The 24,342-nt window shown below is 41.6% G+C and overlaps 1 protein-coding gene across 4 annotated transcripts in view; it reads right to left on the reverse strand.

Annotated features, from left to right (window-relative positions):
- Positions 1-23,763, reverse strand: part of LOC130123505 (extended synaptotagmin-2-like) — an 88,543-nt gene extending 64,780 nt beyond the window's left edge. For 3 of the 4 annotated variants that reach the window (XM_056292690.1, XM_056292688.1, XM_056292691.1), the window contains exons 1-2: positions 23,598-23,763; positions 22,853-23,258 (exon numbers count right to left, since the gene is read on the reverse strand). In XM_056292690.1, the coding sequence (XP_056148665.1) occupies positions 22,853-23,251 (399 nt within the window). In that variant the 5' untranslated portion in view covers positions 23,252-23,258; positions 23,598-23,763. Of the gene's footprint in view, positions 1-22,852; positions 23,290-23,597 lie in introns of all 4 variants that reach the window. The other variant, XM_056292689.1, reaches the window with a different exon arrangement.
- Positions 23,764-24,342: the final 579 nt, after the last annotated feature.

Genomic DNA, 24,342 nt, shown 5'->3' on the forward strand with positions numbered 1-24,342 from the left:
TACGACGTGCACATCCAGAGGATGCACGTCAACCGATAGAACACATGCATGCTGCAAATAAATATGACACACAAGCAAACCCTCTCTGTCTGAGTTTCCTCTTGTTAACACTGAAAATGACTGTTTGTACTTCAGTGATAGTGTTTCACACAAACGGGTGTGGGTTTGTCTGATCTTTTCAAATAATGCTGGAATAATGCTGAACTGCCCATCACTTCACAAGTGTTAGATACCAAGCAACTCATGGACCCGGAAAAGAACTCAACTTCCAGAGTGAGCATGGAAACAATGAATGAAAAGTTGATAGCAGGACTTTAAATTTGAAGTGTGTTCAATGAGGCTTGAGAGGCTTGAAAATAAAACCAAAGAAATTAGGAAAGAAATTCATGATTTCGAGGCTGGCAGCCTGTCCAGGGTGTCTCCCTGCCTGCCACCCAATGACTACTGGAATAGGCTCCAGCATCCCCACGACCCTGAAAGCAGGATAAGCGGTTCAGATAATGGATGGAGGGAATAATGAACTCAGTGTTCAACCCTGTGAGTCTCACTCAGATGAATCATTCTAGTTTTCTTCCTATTATGAGCTGCTTGCAACTCTTTAGTGTAATATGGCCTCATGAGCCTTATCCCTATTGAATACATAAAGAACAAGTTTCTTCTTCTTTTGGCTTGTTCCCTGTTTTTCAGGCGTCGCCATAGCGGATTTTATAGTTTCCATCATAAAGAATACACATAAAGAATAAGTTTACTAAACTTAAACTCACCAAGTCCTACTTGCTTGAAATCAACAACTGTAATGCATCGCAACTATACCACTGTGTCCTTCTTGGTAACAAATGTCAGCTGCATGAATTTTCAAGTAGGCTGTATATTATAGCTAATTTTCTGTTGACATTTCTGATATTACTTAATGAGCTCAAAATCTAATCTTTGCTCTGGCAAAGGCAAGATCTGAACTGAGGCCAAGGTTCCTCCCTCTATGATAAGACATTGTGAGGCATGCATTAGCCAATATGGTCCTACAATGTTAACAGTCTATCATATTTCCACCTGATTATCCCTAAAGCAAACTTAACCAATCACACCGTCAATACACACACACACACACACACACACACACACACACACACACACACACACACACACACACACAATGATTTTCACCATTCATCTCTGTGGTTTTAATTATGTGGTTTCTTATCTGTTTAATCCATCCATTTTTTTGAATGTCATATTTTCCTCTCATGCTCAAGATACCTCATTGTAAGGCACTTTGGAAATTCTGAAATATTGTTCTCTATCTCTCTCACACGCGCACACACACACACAGGCAAATGTGCCACACTATTCCCAAGAACATGGGTATCAATCTAAGATTACTGTTACCCGGACAGTTGTACCCATGAGCAGAAAAAGACTAGAGAGACCCCTCAGCACAGATTACCATCTCTCTCATGATGTAAGAAGGACCCACAGCCTATAAGAAGCCGGCTATAAATAACAAGAAAGCATTACAGAAGCGTCAGCATCAAGCGCTTTCGAAATTCTGACTATGAGCAATCCACAATGACAGGACTGGGACTGTAGGCCTTGCAGGGAGGCACCGCTCGGAGCGTCAAGCACCGGCCAGCTGAATTACGGGGCTGGACTTTCGGCCAACTATTCCAAAGAACAAACTACAACAAGGCATATCATATTTAAGAGGTATATTGTGGTTTGTGGAAGGATTCCACAACCCTCTAGGTAAAGCTACAAATAATAAGCAGGAGATTTTTGAAAGGCACAGGCACAATAAGGGTTGTTTTTTATTTTTATTTTTTAAGAACACCCTTATTGTGCCTGTACCCAAAGAAAAAAATCACCTGTGTCCTGTCTTAATGACTACAGACCTGTTGTTTTGACCTCAGTAATAATGAAAAGATTTGACATTTTTGTTAAGACATATATAAAGCTCAACATGCAAACCGTGATCCACTGCAGTTTGCTTGTCAGTCAAATTGATCTGTGGAAGATGCTGTGTCATTAGCTCTACATACTGTATTAAAACACCTTGAAGGAAAAAACACCTATGTCAGAATGTTATTTATTGACTATAGCGCTGCATTTAATACCATCTAAACTAATGTTATAGCTTAGGGACCTTGGCCTTTGTAATTCCATCTGTAAGTGTTTATAGGACTTTCTGACAGGCAGACCTCGGACGGTGACAGCAGGTACCAGCTACTCATCTACCATAGTTCTCAATACTTCTGTATTAATTGTTGTTACTTCTGTATTAATTGTTGTTACTTCTGTATTAATTGTTATTTGTTTGCCTGCCCAGGGACTGCAGGTGCAAATTAGCTGCCGGCTAACTCTGATGCAATTGTAAAATTGTGCATTGTCCCTGTCAAATAAACAATATACTAAACTAATACAGGAGTACTGCAGGGTTGTTGCCTTAGTCCCTTACCCTACAGTCTGTTCACACATGACTGTGTTGCCAAACATCATGACAGCATACATGACAACATACATAGTGACATTCACAGATGACACCATAGTAATTGGACTGATAAATGACAACAATGAAGATGTCTATAGGAAGGAGGTGAGGGACCTATCCATATGGTGTCAAGATAACAAACTCCCCCTAAATGTTGAGAAAACGAAATGAGATAATTGTTGATTTTAGGAAGTCTAAAATGGTTTAGACACCAGTTTGTGAAGAACTTCGGATTTGCAGGAATTCAGATCTCAGACTCCCTTCCCCTGGTCTCTAAACACCAGTTGTGTCATTAAGAAGGCACAAAAGAGACTATACTTTCCAAGACATCTTAAAAAATTCAGAATGTCTGCAAAAACCCTGGTCAATTTCCATTAGACTACCATAGAGAAAATTCTTACTGGAAGCATACTGGTGTGGTTTGGCAACCTGACTGAACAGGAACACAAACAACTGAGAAGGATAGTAAAAACAGCTTCAAAAATCATAGGAAAAGCACAGCCACAGCTTCAGGACATTTACACCACCCGCTGCAGAAGGAAGGCCCTAAGTATCATGAAGAACACCAGCCACCCAGCACTAGGTCTGAGTATTGGCAAGGACCTCACAATACGATACGATTGTATCATGATACATTGCCATACGATACATATTGCGATACATTGAAATACTCTATACAAGTTACTGAAAATTTAGAAATACAGCCGTAAACACAACTTGCTGTGAACCACATGGGTTGTCTAATATTTACATCACATTATATTTTGATAACTCAGCAGACTGAGTCAAAACTATTTAATTCAAAATTTCCATTTAAATTTATTAGAACAATATTTGCATTGCAGAGCGCACACTGTGTCACTGAACATACTGAACTGAAATGTAGATGCCATGACGTCATATGAAAATAGTGTGCATATTAAGTATTTTTATTGTGTCACCGAACACACTGAACTGAAATGCAGATGCCATATCATATGGAAAATAAAGTGTGCATATTAAGTATTCTTGTTGTGTCACAGAAGGCACTGAACTCAACTGCAATGTAGATGCCATAACATCATAAATAAAGTAATAAAGTGCATGTTAAGTATGCTTTTTGTGTCACCGAGTACCTTGAACTTAAATCTGTGCGTTATAGATGCTTATAGGGCATTATAGATGCACGCTTCATAGTAAGTGTTACCTAATTTTTTAACGTATCGACACAAGGGGCTGAAAAATCGATAAAGTATCATGAAAAAAAATATTGCAATACTGAACTGTATCGATTATTTTTGCACAGCCCTACCCAGCACATGGTCTGTTCTCACTCTTTCCCTCAGGACACTTGCAGAGTATCAGAACTCCGACCAGCCTCCTCAAAGACATTTTTTACCCCCAGGCGGTCAAAATAATGAACGGTACACGTCTTACATAACTTTGGTGATTTATCATTTTATGGGATTTCTGATTTCTTATTTATTGTTTTTGTTATTTATTATTTCCTTATACAGGGCTTAGAGGGCCATGGCACATGCATTCCACTGCATTTGAAGGTACATGGTACTTTTTATATGCATATGACAACTTGATATAATTCTAGCCTGATGCTGAGAAACGAGCCAAATAACAAAGAGTCAGAACTACCATAAAAAAGATCATTCAATATAGACAGAGGGAGAGCCGGGTCTTGTCCGGTACCCCGCTGTGTAGATAATTTTTACCCTGGAATCAGTGCAGGCTAACAGCTAAGCTATGAGTCACCACCAAACCATGTCCTAGTATCAACAGAATAATGAGCTGTCAGGGGAGCAAAAGCTTTCTCCCACCTGGTGCCATTGCACTGGTACAGAAAACCACATTGCATGCAGTGTCACAATCTTTAGTTAGAGACCCATTAACATTAGAAAAGAGAGATGTGTGGAAACAAGAGACAGACAGATGGCAAAGAATAGTAATGACGGATAGAGATACAGCGATGGATGGATGGATGGATAAACAGACAGAATAGGACAGACAGAAAGAAAAACAGACAGACAGCAAGAGGCATGGTATGAACCAAACACTAGATGAGACTCAAGCGGTTCAGACCAAAATAAGCCAGTGAGACGTTGAAATTAACAAAGCAGGACTCAAAAACATAACGTTTTTGGCTGCTCTGTTGTCTCTTGCTAATCAATTACCACGAAGGACGGTTATATCACATCCTCTCCTCTGGACTGCTGGTAGAAATCTCAGCAGATGAAGCCTTCATTGCAATCCCGTTTCATAGAAAAGGGAATCTGATTTATTTCAACATTAAACAGACAAACTGTTTTCTCTTTTTAGGGTTAATATAGGCTTGTCAAGTAGATGCTCTTGCACTTTACAAAAAATCACACAGACAGGCAGGAAGAAAGACAGAGAGCCAGAAAGGACAGAGATCCAGACATACAGACAGAGTGTCAGCCAGCCAGCCTGCCAGATAAAGAGAGAGAATGACGGCAAGATTGGACAGGAGAAAGAGACAGTTTGAAGGGAAGAGGGAGGGAGGGAGGAGGAGAGAAAGCGAGAGATAGAGAGATAGAGAGAGAGAGGATATGGAGGCCTCAACCCCAACCACAAAACAAAAACACAGACACCCCCGAAGTGACATGACAGATAAATGTCACCACTTCCAATATTACGGTTAAGCAAATCACGGCCCATCGTCTCCAGTATCATTTTGTCTACAAAGATAAAGAAGGTACCTAAAGGTAGGCCTTCCATCACCACCCCCATTAAAACCATGTATGACTGTCCTACCCAGTCACAAGAGACAACCTGTATTTTATACATAGTATTGTAATGCAATATACATGATTGCATTATATTCTACATTATTGAATCTATATTTTATATTATATATACGTATATATATATATATATATATATACACACACACACACACACACACACACACACACACACACACACACAAAGTGTGTGTCAGCATGTCATAATATGAGACAAGGAAAATAAAACTTGGGGTTCATATTTTCATATTGTTGGGGTTTATGGTTGAATCTCTAATTAGCTGGTAAATTCGATGACACACCTACTGTATGACTACTGTTGATTCCTCTGTCTTGCTGTCAAGTTTGGTTACTCTAATCTGAATTTGCACGTGGTTATCTTGCTCTGGCAGTGAGCACTGCGGTATGTCATCGCAACAAAGCAACTTTGAATCGACTGATGTCATCGTAATGACATTATAAGAGATGAATGCAGGACAAAAAATAGGAATGAACTATGGTGTATTGAAGAACCATGCAGCAATTATAATGATTATAATAATAATCACGGTTTGCAACACATTTGCAATACATTTGATTTCTGATTTCTTTTGCATATCTTCCTCCTCTCTTTCTACCCAATCCTCATGTCTCTCTGCCCTTTCATCAAGAACATTTTCTGAAGTTCTTAAAAAGATTTTTTGTCACGCTACATAGGAGGCCAGTCTTACATAACATGTTATAAGCACAAAGTTATGAGAGACAGAGAGAGATGGACCACACATTCGTGTAACAGACTTGTGACCTGAAGTCAAAAGTTCATATCCTGTGCTTGCTAGGATAAACAGAGTGGAAAAAGACAATTAATACCCGATATCCCTCAACAGCTACTGCCAACTGTTAAGCGATGAAGTGAACAATTACATGGGTATACCTGATGTGTTGAAAAATGCAGATTAGCAAACTATGACAAATGGATGTTATTTTCCTCTGCAGTGTAATATTATGACGTTTCATTCAAATGAAAAAGGATGCTATAATGTGTTCTCTCTCTTAATTCACTACAGTTCGTAACTGTAATCGTTCTGTAAAATACTCAATAAGAATCCACAAAAATGTATGAGCTGCATAAGAAATTCACTCTTACAGTTTCCTCGACCTTAAAAAAAATCAATTGACCTCAACCTGAAATTGAGAGGTTTTGGAGCTACTGTACTTCATGGTGCATAATCTTTGGCCCACAGATCAGGATGCATGATGGAGCAATAGTGTCAGAATCTATTTCAATTATCTGCACATACAAGGACTTTGACTTAATTGGTGTCATCACACAAAACATGTTAGACATATCATAGAATTAGAATTTCTAAATGTAAGTTGGCACAGGTGGCAATACAATTTAGAGAATGCCACTCTTCTATGAATGCAAATAAAACACAAGTAAAGGTCTAAGTGGTTGTTTTGGGTTTTTTTTCAGGCTGAATGGTTTCCCTTTGCCTGATTTGGACCTCTTTTATGTGATCACAATAGCATGGTATTTGTTGTATACTACTACTACTACTACTTTCAGCTGCTCCCGTTAGGGGTTGGCACAGCGGATCACCCATTTCCATTTCTTCCTGTCTTCTGCATCTTCCTCTGTCATACCAATCACCTGCATTTCCTCCCTCACCACATCCATAAACCTCCTCTTTTCCTCTTCCCTGGCAGCTCCATATTCATGTTTGTTGTATGCAACTTATTTAATGAGGTATGACTATACAGTAAGTGCCCCGCATTTCAAATATTACCCTGCTGTTTTCCCATTGTCTATTGTTTTCATTTTGTGTTTTGTAAGTAAACAGCATGGATCAAACTTCCCTTACACAGTGATAAAGCCTTCAATTGTACTGTAATGAAATTTGAACACAAACACATCTCAGACAGACAGAGAAGAATATGAATATGAAACTCAGCATGGCACAGTCTGGCTCAGCTGACAGCCTTCTTTTAAATTTACATCACTGGTGTGTTTATGTTGAACACCAGTGGTGACTTGCTCCAAGACACTAGCAACTTGCCTGACCACTCTCTGTGTGTGTGTAGCTAGCTAGTTATCACTACCACGGTGAGTCAAAATGGAGGAAGCTGTAACAGTGTTAGACTACACTATGCTGTGGTGACCTCAGAGGGCACGTGGCTCAGAGTTTGGCAGTAGAAATGAGAGGCAGCGAATTGTGAAGAGCAAATAAAACACGCCTTGAGTCAGTCACTTGACACTAGGTTCAAGTTTGATTCAATTTCAGTTCACTCGTTTTATGTAGCTTTAGAATGAAAGCACAACACACAAAACAAAAAAACTCTTTTTTTTAAAAAAAATTGGGCACAACCAGGCCACCTTACACCGCGTCCCAACTGGACGCGAGTGTCCGACTATCTCGTAGCATCGGAGCTCTCTGTCCACACTGAAACCGCCATGTAAACACACCACGCACCCCTCAGCGGTGCACTGCAGATCAGACTGCAGCCGTTACTCGTCCATGACACAGCGCTTTTCAACGCGAGCGACGGGAAGTAAATAGAAACAGGGGTCAGCTCAAAACGGCGCGCCGCGGCGCCACTCGCGGACAGTAGACATTCCAATAGAGAATAAAGCAATCAAGCTCATTTTGTCGCCAACGCGATCAGTTTGATTGCCTTATTTTCTATTGAAATGTCATAACTGGCCGTGAGCGAGCGGAACTTTTACCGGAAGCCGTTTCTATTTACTTCCTGTGAGCGACCGGAGACAAGTCTTCAGCCTGATCTGGAGCCCACGGCTGTTAGGAACGTGGTTTGTTTACATGGCGGTTTCAGTGTGGACAGAAAGCGTCCGATGCGACGCCATGGTCGGGAACTCGCGTCCAGTCAGAACACGGTGTTATAGAAAAATGAGTACATCAAGTTTTGATATGAGTGACCCAACGAGAAAATCAGATCACTATGAATGGAATCCGTCACTCCAAACTGATTTTAGCTCATGTAGGATGTAGTTTCCTATTTTGATGGCGCTCACTTCTCACATAACTTGGCAATCTTTGTTTTCCAAAGCATTACTGAACATATGGTTAAAATAAACTATTACATCAGTAAATTACTCATTAAGAAATTATATATATGCCAGTTGTGTCAAAACAACAAGGCAGAATATATTTGCTGGGCCCCAATACCTGCGGGGACCCTACAACGCTGGACTCCTTTAAACAGCTTCAAAATGCAAACGTTTCCTCTCCGGAAAACCATTTTGTCCCAAACAGTCAATTTCTCGCAACTGAATTTAGCTTTCATTGGTGCATTCGTGTTGTGTTTGGTTCAAAGTCACAATTTCCTTTTAAGTGTTGCTCAAACTTTAACTATACAACTTCCCACATCAGTTTCTTTTGACAAGCTCGAGTCGAAGGTTCTGTCGTTGTGAAAGGCTGAGCAGAGGCAGGGAAGCACAAGGCTCTTCTGTTTTACGCATTGTTTCCACTCTCCAAACCAGACGGCCCCGCCCTTTGGCACATCACACAGGAGAGCCCCACCCATGCGATGTCATACAAGGCCAGACAGACAGAGACAGAGAGAGAGAAGGCATCTGAGAGCAAAAGAGAAAGAAAAGAAAGAGAAGGGAGGGGGGTTCTCAACAGTCTGCTATAGTCAAGGCAGGTAGCCACGTTGTCTAAAAATTATTCATGATTGCAAGCTGAAATATCTCGGGGCAAATCTTTTTACGGCAACAATCCTTAAAAATCAACGTTTTTGTTGAACTTACTGACACTTAATGGCCATGCTGGTAATTGCTGTAGTGTTTGCCCACTCCAAATCCCAGAGCTCAATTCATTGTGTGTCAGGCCTCCACCCACCAAACAAAAATAACATGTTAGTCTGCCTTTAAGCTGCCACGTTGTGTTTATCTGTTGTTTCATTTTCCCAGGAAAATTCTCAAACAACAGTAAGCATTAAAATGAGCAATTACAAAAAAGTCTTCATGATTTGCATATTGTTGGGTCAGCTATATTGTCTTAGCTATGCCAGTGACAGAAATGACTGAAAAGGACATTTAGTTGCTTGTGAATCTTCAGGATTGTAGCTTTAACCTTCAGTTATCCAGGGGTGACCTTTGCTGAGTGCACATGTACACACACACACACGTACACGCACGCACGCACATTTTTTTTTTTTTTTACGGCAACACCCTTTCACATATGTAGGGCCTACAACTTCACTCATTCTCAACTGGGAGATTCTGTGTAGAGACATTGCTGGCCTGTCACTCTTACCCATTATACTTTAAAATATTCTGCCTGTAGTATCACCATAAAGCCTGCTCACACCAGAAACACAAGTAAGAGAGGAGAGGAGTGACTAAGAGGGAGAAGGAGTGGGAGGTGACAGAAGCAGCAGAAAGAGAACGAAAGAGAGAGAGAGAGAGAGAGGAAGAGATAGTTTTCTGAATTTACTATGACAAACAAGAGTTACCGCATGTCCTTTTTAAGTAACTGCCAATTAAAATATGTTGAGGCCCAGATTTTTTTTTAATTTTCAGGTTTTCCTCAGGTAACAAAATATGAGTTGCAATTTCTTTTTTCTTTAAGGAACTGTGGTTTCCAACTACAGATCAGAGACCATCATTCTGCAGTCTGTGGTTACCTTGCGCTCTATTTGTTTACCAGTCTGACCTCATTCCTTCTCAGCAACAGCTCTTCTGCTGTTTCACAATACCCATAACCTCTTCAGGCAACAAGCCCAGGCACCCAGCCAGCTAAGCCAAACTCAGTCAACATCTCAGTACAAGTTTAATTTGAGTCATCCACCGTTTAAAAAAAAAGGCAACTATATTTACTAAATGATGTATAATTATCACTACAAAATATCTGTGGAAGCAACTTCCTCCAGTCTACCCAACATTGAGCTTTCAACGCCTGGCCCAACACATCACATTTTGATTATCTATTAAAGACATACTGTGCTTATTTGTAAGGGCTGAGGTAGGCTCGAGCTAAAAGTAATTTCAAGCCTAGAAAAAAATATGGAAAATAATTCATTTAGCGATTTAGAGGAAGAGGTTGACAAAGAAGAAGTGGGATAGTCAGAGAGATGAAGAAAGTAGACAGGAGTACAAGGAGATGCAGCATAAAGCAAAGAGAGAGGTGGCAAAGGCAAAGGAAAAGGCGTATGGTGAGTTGTATGAGAGGCTAGACACTAAGGAAGGAGAAAAGGCCTTGTACTGATTGGCTAAACAGAGGGACCGAGCTGGGAAGGATGTGCAGCAGGTTAGGGTGATCAATGATAGAGATGGAAATGTGCTGACAAGCAAGGAGAGTGTGCTGAGAAGGTGGAAGGAGTACTTTGAGGGGCTGATGAATGAAGAAAATCAGAGAGAGAGAGAACTTTGGATGATGTGGGGATAGTGAATCAGGAAGTGCGGTAGATTAGCAAGGAGAAAGTGAAGGCAGCTATGAAGAGGATGAAGAGTTGAAAGGCAGTTGGTCCTGATGACATACCTGTGGAGGCATGGAAATGTTTAGCGGAGATGGCAGTGGAGTTTTTAACTAGATTGTTTAACACAATCTTGGAAAGCGAGAGGATGCCTGAGGAGTGGAGAAGAAGCATACTGGTATCAATTTTCAAGAATAAGGGCGATGTGCAGAACTGTAGCAACTACAGAGGTATAACGTTGATCAGCCACAGCATGAAGATTTGGGAAAGAGTAATAGAAGCTAGGTTAAGAAGAGAGGTGACGATTAGCGAGCAGCAGTATGGTTTCATGCCACGAAAGAGCACCACAGATGCGATGTTTGCTTTGAGTATGTTGATTGAGAAGTATAGAGAAGGCCAGAAGGAGTTGCATTGTGTCTTTGTAGATTTAGAGAAAGCATATGACAGGGTGCTGAGAGAGGAGGTGTGGTATTGTATGAGGAAGTCGGGAGTTGCAGAGAAGTATGTAGGAGTGGTGCAGGATATGTATGAGGGAAGTGTGACAGTGGTGAGGTGTGCGGTTGGAATGACAGATGGGTTCAAGGTGGAGGTGGGATTACATCAAGGATCGGCTCTGAGCCCTTTCTTGTTTACAATGTTGATGGACAGGTTGAGGGACAAGATCAGGCAGGCGTCTCGGTGGACTATGATTTTTGCGGATGACATTGTGATCTGTAGCGAGTAAGGTGCAAGTTCAGGAGAGCCTGGAGAGTTGGAGGTATGCACTGCAGAGAAGAGGAATGAAAGTCAGTAGGAGCAAGACGGAATACATATGTGTGAATGACAGGGAGGACAGTGGAATGGTGAGGATGGAAGGAGTAGAGGTGAAGAAGGTGTATGAGTTTAAATACTTGGGGTCAACTATCCAAAGTAATGGGAAGTGCAGGAGAGAGGTGAAGAACAGAGTGCAGGCAGGGTGGAGAAGAGTGTCAGGAGTGATTTGTGACAGAAGTTTACCAGCAAGAGTTAAAGGGAAGGTTTACAAGACAGTTGTGAGACCAGCTATGCTGTATGGTTTGGAGACAGTGGCACTGACGAAAAGACAGGAGGAGGAGCTGGAGGTGGCAGAGTTGAAGATGCTAAGATTTTCATTGGGAGTGATGAAGAAGGGCAGGATTAGGAACAATTATATTAGAGGGACCGCTCAGGTTGGACAGTTTGGAGACAAAGCAAGACAGGCAAGATTGAAATGGCTTGGACATGTGTGGAGGAGAGATGCTGAGATGCTGGGTATATTGGGAGAAGGATGCTGAATATGGAGCTGCCAGGGAAGAGGAAAAGAGGAAGGCCAAACAGGAGGTTTATGGATGTGGTGAGGGAGGACATGCAGGTGGCAGGTGTGACAGAGGAAGATGCAGAGGACAGGAAGAAATGGAAACGCATGATCCACTGTGGCAACCCCTAACGGGAGTCGCCAAAAGTAGTAATTCGTTTAGGGGTTCACCTGTCTATCCATATAATTTGAAGTACTGAAAGCGACTCTAGTCTTCGTTAAGGTGAAAATATCATACGTACTGTCATTCAAAGGCAGACGATATACAGTGCATCCGGAAAGTATTCACACCCCTTCACTTTCCCCACATTTTGTTATGTTACAGCTTTATTCCAAAATGGATTAAATTCCTTTTTTTCTCATCAATCTACACACAATACGCCAAAATTACAAAGTGAAAAAGGTTTTGTAGAAATTTTTGCAAATTTATTAAAAATAAAAAACTGAAATATTGCATGTACATAAGTATTCACACCCTTTGCTATGACACTCAAAATTGAGCTCAGGTTCATCCTGTTTCCACTGATCATCCTTGAGATGTTTCTACATCTTGATTGGAGTCCACCTGTAGTAAATTCAATTGATCGGACATGATTTGGAAAGGCACACACTTGTCTATATAAGGTCCCACTGTTGACAGTGCATGTCAGAGCAGAAACCAAGCCATGAAGTCAAAGGAATTGTCTGTGAACCTCCGAGACAGGATTGTATCGAGGCGCAGATCTGGGGAAGGGTACAAAAAATTTCTACAGCATTGAAGGTCCCGAAGAGCACAGTGGTCTCCATCATTCGTAAATGGAAGAAGTTTGGATCCACCAGGACTCTTCCTAGAGCTGGCCGCCCAGCCAAACTGAGCAATCGGGGGAGAAGGGCCTTGGTCAGGGAGACCAAGAACCTGATGGTCACTCTGACAGAGCTCCAGCGTTCCTCAGTGGAGAACCTTCCAGAAGGACAACCATCTCTGCAGCACTCCACCAATCAGGCCTTTATGGTAGAGTGGCCCGACGGAAGCCTCTGCTCAGTAAAAGGCACATGACAGCCCACTTGGAGTTTGCCAGAAAGCACCTAAAGGACTCTCAGACTATGAGAAACAAGATTATCTGGTCTGATGAAACCAAGATTGAACTCTTTGGCCTGAATGCCAAACGTTACGTCTGGAGGAAACCAGGCACCTCTCATCACCTTGCTAATACCATCCCTACAGTGAAGCATGGTGGTGGCAGCATCATACTGTGGGGATGTTTTTCAGTGGCAGGAACTGGGAGACTAGTCAGGATCGAGGGAAAGATGAATGGAGCAAAGTTCAGAGATCCTTGATGTAAACCTGCTCCAGAGCGCTCAGGACCTCAGACTGGGGCGAAGGTTTACCTTTCAACACGACAACGACCCTAAGCACACAGGCAAGACAACGAAGGAGTGGCTTCAGGACAAGTCTGTGAATGTCCTTGAGTGGCCCAGCCAGAGCCCAGACTTGAACCCCATTGAACATCTCTGGAAAGACCTGGAAATAGCTGTGCAGCGACGCTCCCCATCTAACCTTACAGAGCTCAAGAGGATCTGCAGAGAAGAATGGGAGAAATACCCCAAATATAGGTGTGCCAAACTTGTAGCTTCATACCCAAGAAGACTTGAGGCTGTAATCGCTGCCAAGGGTGCCTCAACCAAGTACTGAGTAAAGGGTGTGAATACTTATGTACATGCAATATTTCAGTTTTTTATTTTTAATAAATTTGCAAAAATTTCTACAAAACCTTTTTCGCTTTGTCATTATGGGGTATTGTATGTAGATTGATGAGGAAAAAAAATGAATTTAATCCATTTTGGAATAAGGCTGTAACATAACAAAATGTGGGGAAAGTGAAGGGGTGTGAATACTTTCCGGATGCACTGTATATATTGAATTCTCAGTGACCAGATTGATAAGACTTTTATAGTGGGTCCCCTCATGTTCGATTTTACAAAACAAAGTTAAGGTAAGGAAGGGGATGCTTGACTCAAAAACAGAAATATGGCATTTCAATAGCCATTATAGTCGGAATGAACACTTTGTGTTCATATTTTACATTTAAGACAAGGAGCAGATGCTGTTACTGGCAGCAAGTTGCTATAACTCAAAAATCCTTGAATAAATTATCCACATCTCCCACACACACACACACACACACACACACACACACACACACACACACACAGCAAATCTACAGCCCATAGACAACAGATATAACAAATGTTGCTGTGGTTGATTATGTTCAACAAAATGAAATAATAGCTTTAAAAAAACTGTGCCAGTTAAAGTGCCATAGTATCTGATGGTGGAAGGTGAGTTCTTAAATTGCAATGTTGATATATATAAAAAATGGGCGATAATACCGCACAAGAAGGTGTGTGCAGCTCTCAACCAGTCACATTCAGGGCAGTAAACTAACTTTTAGCCCAACGGACACTGACGGATTACAAAATTCTGCAGCCATTGTACCTTAAATTCGATCAAATACTTAAGTGGCCAATGAAAAAGACAACATTTGACAGCAAAGGGGAAAAAATAATTTGACAGGCAGCTAGCAGTGACTAGTGTAAATATGTGTCACTGGTGCTCATATTAATTTGTAACTTATGCTGTATTTACATATATTCATAGAGATAACATATAATGGATGGGTTGGAATAACATGAGTGCATAGGTTGAAGTTATATAGTCATACAGTTATATAATGTTAGTCATATATTTAAGCTAATATACAAGCCTAATTACATCAGATCATTACATTATGGACTTCAAAGGATTTCTCAACATAATCATGCTACATGCTTATCTTCGCTCAAACCATAAATTTTAGGCCTTTCCATCATGTAACATCCGCAATAAATGCCAAGACTCAAGGTTTCCCAACAGAACATTGCCCAGAGCATCACACTGCCTCTGTCGGCTTGCCTTCTTCCCATAGTGCATCGTGGTGCCATCTCTTCCCCAGGTCAACAGCGCACATGCACCCGGCCTTCCACATGATGCAAAAGAAAATGTAATTCATCAGACCAGGCTATACTCCGTGGTCCAGTTCTGACACTCTTGTGCCCATTGTAGATGGTTTCGGTGGTGGACAGGGGTCATCATGGGTACTCTGATCGGTCTGCAGCTACACAGCCCCATACACAGCAAGCTGTGATGTACTGACACCTGTCTATCATAGCCAGCATTAACTTTTTCAGCAATTTGAGCTACAGTAGCTCTTCTGTGGGATCAGACCAGACGGGCTAGCCTTCACTCCCCTCATGCATCAATGAGCCTTTGGCGCCCATTACCCTGTTGCCGGTTCACCAGTTGTCCTTCCTTGGACTACTTTTGGTAGGTATTGACCACTGCATACCAGGAACACCTGACAAGACCTTCTGTTTTGGAGATGCTCTGACCCAGTCATCTAGCCATCACAATTTGGCCCTTGTCAGTCGCTCAGATCCTTACGTTTGCCAATTATTCCTGCTTCCAACACATCAACTTCAAGAACTGACTGTTCACTTGCTGCCCAATATATCCCACCCCTTGACAGGTGCCATTGTAACGAGATAGTCGATGTTACTCACTTACCTGTCAATGGTTTTAATGTTTTGGCTGATCAGTGTTTTTAAATACACACACACCAATCACCAAAAACATTAAAACCACCTGCTTTATATTGTGTATGTCCCCCTCGTGCTGCCAAAAAGCTCTGACTCGTTGAGGCATGGACTCCACAAGACCTCTGAAGGTGTCCTCTGATAGACAATCCATATTACCCATCTCTAAATCAAAACTTGTTTTTTACTTTTTATAGGACCAGCAGGAGGGAGTTGTGCACTCTCGATTCAATTTTGTCTTCTGGAAAGACAAAAGCGTACCATTACTCCAGGCATTCTTGGCCTGCCAGTACTACGCAGGTTACAGCCCACCCTGCCTATCAAGCCCCATTCCAGGCATACTTCCTGAGAGAGCAAGCATGGAGAGCTGCGGGCTCTCAACCAGATCTGCATGCCTCACAGCAATGAATGTTGCTGCACTGCTTGTAGGTGGATTTGTCAGTGTTAAATGTGCATGGTACTGGCAAAGGATGTATAACGCTCACAGCTGTTTGGCGCAAGAGACTGATGTGCAATTGCAAGACTTACAAAAAGGTTTGGCATGCCCTGACTTTGCAAGGAATGTGCCATGTCTGAAATGGAAGGCCGTCACCAAAAATTGTACGCTCTTAAATGAACTACAAACAGTGATATCATAGGTATCACATAGACAGCAAGTTTTAGTGTAGCTATGTTATGCTACACTAAAACTTGCTGTGTATGTGTAGAAGGCTATGTATAGTTTACAGTCAATGTATACTATTCATAGAGTGATGTGTATAGTCTTCTGTCTAAAGTGATGCATATAATAAACTATCGGCTACATATATATATATATATATATATATATATATATATAGATTGATATGTTTAGTCTACTGTTAATATGTAGAGTGAGGTGTACAGTCCACTGTATGTAGAGTATTGTGAATTGTCTATTGTCTACTGAAAATCTTCCATGGTTCCTTTGCACCATTTGTGAGCGCCTGTTGTCATAGCATGTACGGTGAAATTAGGATCCTGATTGAAGCTCAGGGCTAAAAGAAACCTATTTTCCAATTAAACCAAGATGTGATCACATGAGATAACCTTTCAGGGGATGCAAATTCCACTCTTCTGAACATGACCTTCTCCAGGAAGACTTAGGTCATCTTCTCAGATTCCAGTTTGTGCAAATCATCCTGCAAAACTCAATCTTTCAAACAGCCATCGGCAGTGAGCTTGTCAGTCTGTTTACAGACTGCCTGCAAAGCTTTGGTTTACCAAATCATAATTATTTCTTTATTACCATCTGAGATTTGTGTCAGTGTCCCATATAATGCATGCTGATAGTGGCTGTGCAGTTTAAGAGTCAACAAGATCATATCACTCTATAGGTGAATGTTATGCTACATTAAAGCTTGCATCACAGTATGACTGGAACTAGATCAATGATTTTCTAATCCAGTCCAAAGGGACTCACAGTCTGTTGGTTTTCTATTCTGCCAGATAGATAATTATATTCACCTGCTGTACCAGGCCTACAAAAGAAAACATTAGATGGCTAGAATAGACACATCTTTCAGAATAGATCAACATAATTAACTTACTGATGTAACAGAAAGCCGGCAATACTGTGGGTCACCAAAAATCAAATGGGAAAACCACTGAACTCGACCATCATCCCTCCACTGATCAAATTTATTTACAGCAAATATTACAATATGTAGACCAACAGCAGATCTACAATAAATCCGTGATTCTATTCATTCTCTGTATCATTCACTCATTGATTATCTATATGTTTAACCCAACTCAGGCCCACAAAGTGAATGATAGCTCCTAGGAAGAAGGCATGAGGACACCCTGGACAGGTCACCAGTCCATTGCAGGGCCCACAGAAACAAATACTCCCATATCACTCATATCTATGAGCAATATACAGAATTTACAACTAAATAAAGTATTATGTGTAACTGTACAATTTTTCTGCACTTTTCCAAAACCTTTTCATGCAATTACCCTCGCGTCACCATACTTAGATATATTATTTCTCAACCATACTTTTATAACCTCCCCAGATCTTTGTGGGAATTGCTGCTTTCAGTGCATCAGTGATGACAAAGTTTCCTAATGTAATGCAGTGATAATGTTTTCTCTCACTGATGATGATAATAATGAAGACAAAGAACCCCTAAGAGTCTCTGGGAAACTGAGTGGTTGGTTGGATGCCAGCCAGCCTGCGAAACCTCCCTGCTTCTTCCATCACACAGCATCAAATATAAACCAAGCCATCATCACAAAGGGAGACCTTGAAAATTACAGGGCTATGCAACAACATTGTGCCTAATGCCTACAAACTGACTTTCCCCATGTGTACAAACAGAGAGAACCAAGCAGCTCACATATGTTTGCTGTATGCCACTGAGGTTTTCTAGTCGTCTTCCTGTTGCTTTTTTTTTTTTGTCAGGTCTCCCCTGAAATAAACAAATTATTCATCTCAGCTGGACTGGCTTGGATAAATAGAGGATTAATGCCAATTATTTTGCAGTGAAAAAGTTAACATCTCCTTTTGTGAGGCATACATCAAGCGACTGATTGACAGCAATTTGTTTGATGAAAGAAGACCTGGCAAATGAGAGAAAGGATGCAAAAGGATTAGTGTGTATCCTGTTAGGTAACCAGCAAAGGTAAAGAGTCATCAGCTGCAACCTTTGACCCCCTCAGAGATAGTCAGCTGACAGTTTTGTTCTCGTCCATCCACAGATACTTTATCAGTTCAACCTCTGTCATTGACCTAAATGATTTGCAAAACTCAAAAAGATTGGAGTCTTAAAAACCTCTGACTCATCTTGTAATGGTCTCACTTACTTCATAGTCCATTCCAGGTTTTCCACTGCAGTTTAATTTGTCAAGACTTTTTGAGATCCTACTCTACTCAAAAATGTTGCTAGCTAATAGATAGTGAAAGGGGTTTGTGAAACTTAAGATGTACTGGTATGCCTGGTAGACCAATAAACAATTAGCTTGGACTTATTTTAACGGAGGATGGCTATCAAACATTTGCGTGTGAAGCGTCAAAGTAATTTATTATTGGGCAATACAAATGGATGGCATTTTCTTTGAAAACTTCCCCACTGCTGAAGACTTCAGACATTTAGGACTGAAAACTATTCTCAAATCAAGCCACATAGAAGGATATAGGCTTATGAAAATTCACCAGATGTGTTAATTTTACAACCCAACTCGATTTCTGGAATATAAGAGGACCTCCTAAAGCTGACTAATGTATAATGATGACTAATTAGCTACACGGCAAAATGATTTGTGTTGAATTCCTACAGAGGAAAAAGGCGGTATACAAACTAATTTCCATGTTGAAAATGTGCCCTCAAATCAAAAAATAGTCAAACACCCCCTCCATTAAGGGGAATTACTATCTCGTTATGACACTGCCAAGAGGTTTCAATGCAGACCATTTGCTGAGTTAGCTGAGACAAAGCCAAGACCAAACTGCTTGTTCACAACTATGCCCTGTATGCACACGCCCAATCTTCAGCTCATTTCACCAAAGGGAGAACCAGTAATGTAGGCTACGAGAGCTGTGACACATAAAAGGACTAGGATATGATTTGTCTTGTGGAGAATGAGAGGTATGTAAAAGATGTGTACCCATGGTTGGGCTGCCTCCCTCACCACACTGGTCTCTGACCGGGACACAGGGGAAGCCTGCAGACTAACAGATTGACCAAACCACGGGTAATAACAGAGGAAGTCAAATTCAGATCTGCACAACAAAACCAGCCTTGAGAGAACCTCTCAAATACAAGTTTACATGTTAACTATCAATTACCATGTTTTTATGCATGCTCAATAATCCAGGTAAGCAAATCATAGTGATATCAATTACCATCTCTAATTGCCTTGAGTAGATTGAAGGGTGTAAATGATTGAAAACAAGCAAAAAAGAAAATCAGGATCACAGATTCACTGTAATGAAGTAGGTTGTGTGTGTCAACAGGTCAACAAAAATGGAGCATGAGTGACCTTTGCCTGTCTATTTCTGCAGTGGTTGTGATTAAAGTTTTCGTTGACTCGGGACTGTCCTGCAGATTTGAATAAAGGCATCAAGGGTATCGGGTAACATGAGGTCTCTGTGACACTTGTTGCCATCTGTGTCATCATCACCATCATCAACAATTTGATTATAGCATTTCAGCTATAACCAAATTTGAAATATCTTGTTGCCAAGAGATGGTTATTTGATCCTGACTTGTGTCTCGCTTTGCTGGTAGAAAAGTTGTGCACCTTCATTGCCCAAAATCACCATGTATTTTGGTTTAGTGAGCTTGTATCAATGGCACAAGCTTCACACAAGTCCTACGACTTGTATGAAGCTTGAGGCTTGAGTTTAAATGTTTCAGGTGTACGTGTATGAAAAAGTTTACTACCAACTCAAATAGGTTTTAATACAGGGCACTGTGTACATGTTGTATATCCAATTGGATAAAGGTTTGCTAAAGTGAAAGGGGTTGAATACTTCTGCAAACAGCATATTTCATTTTTCATTCTCTTAAAAAATATTTTGGGGCGTAAAACTCATGTTACTTAAAGTACCCCTCCACTCAAAAGTGTGTGTTTGTGTCCCCAAAAATGTCTGGCCTTGACTATACTGACTTGTATCTGTGCAAAGTTTGTCGCTGGAGTGGTGTTTTCACATTCCTCTACTGAAGGAGTTGTCTTTGCACATCCCTAAAATCTGAGATTCAAATGTAACCCAGGCAAGCTAGATTTGGTACGTCACAAATCTGAAAGCCAATCGCTGTCTAATATGCAAATGCAGGGCAGGCAGAGAAACCTGAAACCCCCTGTGCAGAGCTGACTTGTCAGTACAGAGAGCAAGTTTGCATTAGCATCTTGAAAATTTTGACAGGAAACATGGTAGAATGTGCATTTTTGGATGTAAACTGAACCCTGGAGTTTCCTTCCACTATCTACCAAAAAAAATCCCACTATACCGCTGAAATGATTGGAATTTATTTACAGAAATTGGGCTCACATGCCTACAAACCTGGAGGGACTGCATATTTGCAATGCTCATTTCAGAGAGGAGTGTTTCCATAACCTAAAGTCACTGGGTTTTCAACAACAAATTAGTTTCTTTAATTCAACCAACAGTCAAATGAAAGCTTTCTGCATGTAACATATTTCCTTTGTGACTTATAGATGGCATTAACTACGTTAGCTTTTTGCTAGCTGCTCCCAGTTATTATTATTTTTTACTACTTTATTAATCCCCATGAGGAAATTCTTTCTCTGCATTTAACCCAACCTAGCTGTGTAGCTAGGAGCGGTGGGAAGCCGCCATGTAGCGTCCGGGGACCAACTCCAGTTCGTCTTTGCCATGCCTCGGTCAGGGACACAGACTGGAGTATTAATCCTAACATGCATATCTTTTTGATGGTGGGGGAAACCGGAGCACCCAGAGAAAACCCACCACAGACAGAGGGAGAACATGCAAACTCCACACAGAGGATGACCTGGGATGACCCCCTAAGGTTGGACAACCCCAGGGTTCGAACCCAGGATCTTCTTGCTGTGAGGTGACAGCGCTAACCACTGGGCCACCCATTTGGTAACTGTAAAACTGTAAACTGTGTATTTAGATGTTTCAAAGTTCAGCCATATGAAGGCCTGAGGTGCATCGTTTTTCGCCTGAAAAATAGCAGGGTGTGCAATGTAGACCTCTTTTCTAGTCTGGACTTCAATCCCAACTGGGCTTGTGTGGGTCCCCCCTGCTCCTGCAGTGCCACTGCATCCATCTTCCTGCGCTCCGGGGCCTGGGAGAGTGGAGTCCGGAGCCATTGGCAGCGGGAGGTTCCCCCCTCTGATGCTTTCTAGGCTTGGTTCCAACAAACAAAACTCTTGGAACCATAAACAAGTGCAGTGCACATTGCGTCACCCTGACGTCACGGTGGTTTTGAATTTTAGATTACTGTCAATGAGCCAGTTCCTAGGCAAACTTAGTTGGCTATCAAGATAAACAGATATTACACATAAAATAAAAATCTCAGCCAAACGGAATACATCTATCTGAAAACTCTGATTAGACCTCTGTAAATTATTACATAATAACCATGTGAGAATGTGAACACACTACTGCTATGTCAGCCACCGCCTGTTACAAGCTAACAAACAACATAAACATATAAAAGATGCTAACTACACTTACCATTCATTCCAATACATCTGCTAGTTGCTTATTTTGGTGCACAACTGAGTCTGACTCTGAGTATGACTGTATGGCTGAATCTCTCTGATGTTTGCTCTAACGCTAGCCATCTTGATGCACACTGCTCTTTCACCGGTCAACTTAGACCAAGTAGTGGTGGTGGGTGGGGAGTGAGGCCTGTGATATTTGCATATACATAGATCCTGAATTTTTCAATGAGGGAGAAAGAGTAGATGTGCTTCCAGCTCCGTTTCAGAGGTGGGGGTTTGTTTGGGGTTTTTTTTTACTTGTTAAGTGGGAAAATCATGTTAAACAATATTGTAGCAACTGGGGGAGGTAGTCGCTCCGACTGTTGGCGGCTCCACGCTGGGGGAGCACAAGGACTCATGGGATTGTTGGTGTTATTGAAATTGTTGAGTTATGTGTTCACATGTGCATGTTCATGTTTTGGTTATTGTGATGTTAGTTTGGGGGTTTGACTTGGACTGGGTAGAGGACTGTTACTGACTGACTGACCTTACGACCGTGACTTAGACTGATGTCGGCAATTGCGACATCGGGGGGACATCATTATGTTGTTGTCTATTCTGGCTGGTGTGTAAATAAAAGAGCACTCCTGGGTCATGCAGTGTATGGGGCATGGGAGTTGCGATTAAAAAGAGATCTCTGCCTCTCAAGTCATTCTTCCATGCCGGCTCGCCACAATAGATTAATCATCTCAAGAGTATTTAAACTTTAAAACGTGTCTGCAGGGGTACTTTAATGGTTATTCATTAAAAGTGTTGTTGTAAATTAAAATATCATATTTAGAAAAATATTAATGTATTTGTAATCCAATGAAATGAGTGATTTAGCAGGAGGGTTGAACACTTTTGCATGTCACATTCTCATTAGGGGCTGAGCCCCCCCCCCCGTAGGTCTGATCCTAGAATCGCCCCTGCGCTCAGGTCTTTACTCCTTCATCCAACAGTCGACTACGACCAGACCTTGATATGTGCCCTTGTCTGGAGATGATCAACGTTATTCGGTTCACCTGTGAGTGGTCATATAACAAATATAACTCGACTACATCGACTCACCCATGGCGGCAACTCCGTAGTGGGCACACTTTGCCTGACGACTCTTTCCTCATGCTCCAGGAATGCTAAGACACGGTTTATCCGATTATTCCTGTAGCCGTAGTTTCTTCTCCACCAGAAAAACACGGCGAGTCCGACCAGGACCCAGCTGAAACTGAGCTCGAAATATCCCAGGACGTAGATGGGGAAAATGATGAGGAACGTTTTAGCGAATTTAATCCACATCTGGGTGACATCTGCCACCGACGACTGCGGCTCCTCGTCGACTTCCACAGGGGAGAGCGGAGCCGCAGCGGAGCCTACCGGACTGCTCGGCGTGCCGGGTCCATCTTCCCCGACAGCCGGTCCCGCCGAACCTGCCGTCCGGGAGCCGACTCCTTGCACCCCGCTGTTACTCATTTCTGTTCTGCAAGGGAGTTTCGGGACAGATGTTTACACTTAAAAAAAAACAAAAAACAAAAAACAATCCTACTGACACATAGCATGACAAAGTTACAGTTTCCGTATAAATGAAGCAGAGGCCCGTTTTGCAAAATCTACCATTCCTGTTATCGAAGTGTTGTTCGCAAACAGTGCAAGTTAACCGTCTGGACCAAGACGTTGACGCGTAGTTCACAGCGTTCGGCTCAAGTTGGCCGACCTGTCATTGGCGTCCAGCGCGCTGCTTTATTAAAGGGATTTCCCCCCCTCAGTTCATAAAACTCAACTTTACCAATCGATTGACCTTGCTTATCAACAGACTCACCCGTATCCTCTTACGACATTCGGTGCCTCTTCGAAACAAAATCTTTTACTTTATTGTCCCGAGTAACGCATGACGTCTCCTCCAGCCAGTTTCCAACGGGAGTCTTATAATCCGACGACCGTTCGCCACATCCTGCGCGACCGTGAGACGGCCCCACAACGCACTCTGCACGGCCGTCCGCAGGCTGGCCCCCCGCCCCCTGCTCACACGCTCAGCCTACAGGAAACAGTCATCACAGGGAATAGGTCAACCCCGCACAGCGAGGGATTTTTAAAAAAGAAGATATCCATGCGCCATCTTGTGGTAAATAAAGAAAACACACAGAGAGAGAGAATTTTTGAATTTTAAAATCAGTCTTTATTTAACGTATTTTTTAAACAAATTAAACAACAACTTTAACAAAATAACAAAAAACACTTGACAATATGAACAAAGAAAAAAGAGACATAGCGAGAGAGAGACAGAGGGAGACAGAGATTTGATTTTTAAAAGTACATTTATTCAGATTACATCCCAGTCCAACAGCTGATACTCAAACATAATCATCTTTTTCTAATCCAGCTCATAAATCAAAACAGTTTCAGGAAAGAAAAAAACATTGAGTAGTCTAAATAAGTATTTGTAATAAACAGAATTTCAAACTTAAATCGACTCTACTTGCATAGCCCAACATAAACACAAATTCGCCTCAGGGTTTTTTTTTTGCAGCAACCCAACATCCTGTCCTTAGACCCTCACATCAGAT

This window comes from Lampris incognitus, chromosome 14 (genome assembly GCF_029633865.1).
Source record: "Lampris incognitus isolate fLamInc1 chromosome 14, fLamInc1.hap2, whole genome shotgun sequence".
NCBI lineage: Eukaryota > Metazoa > Chordata > Actinopteri > Lampriformes > Lampridae > Lampris > Lampris incognitus.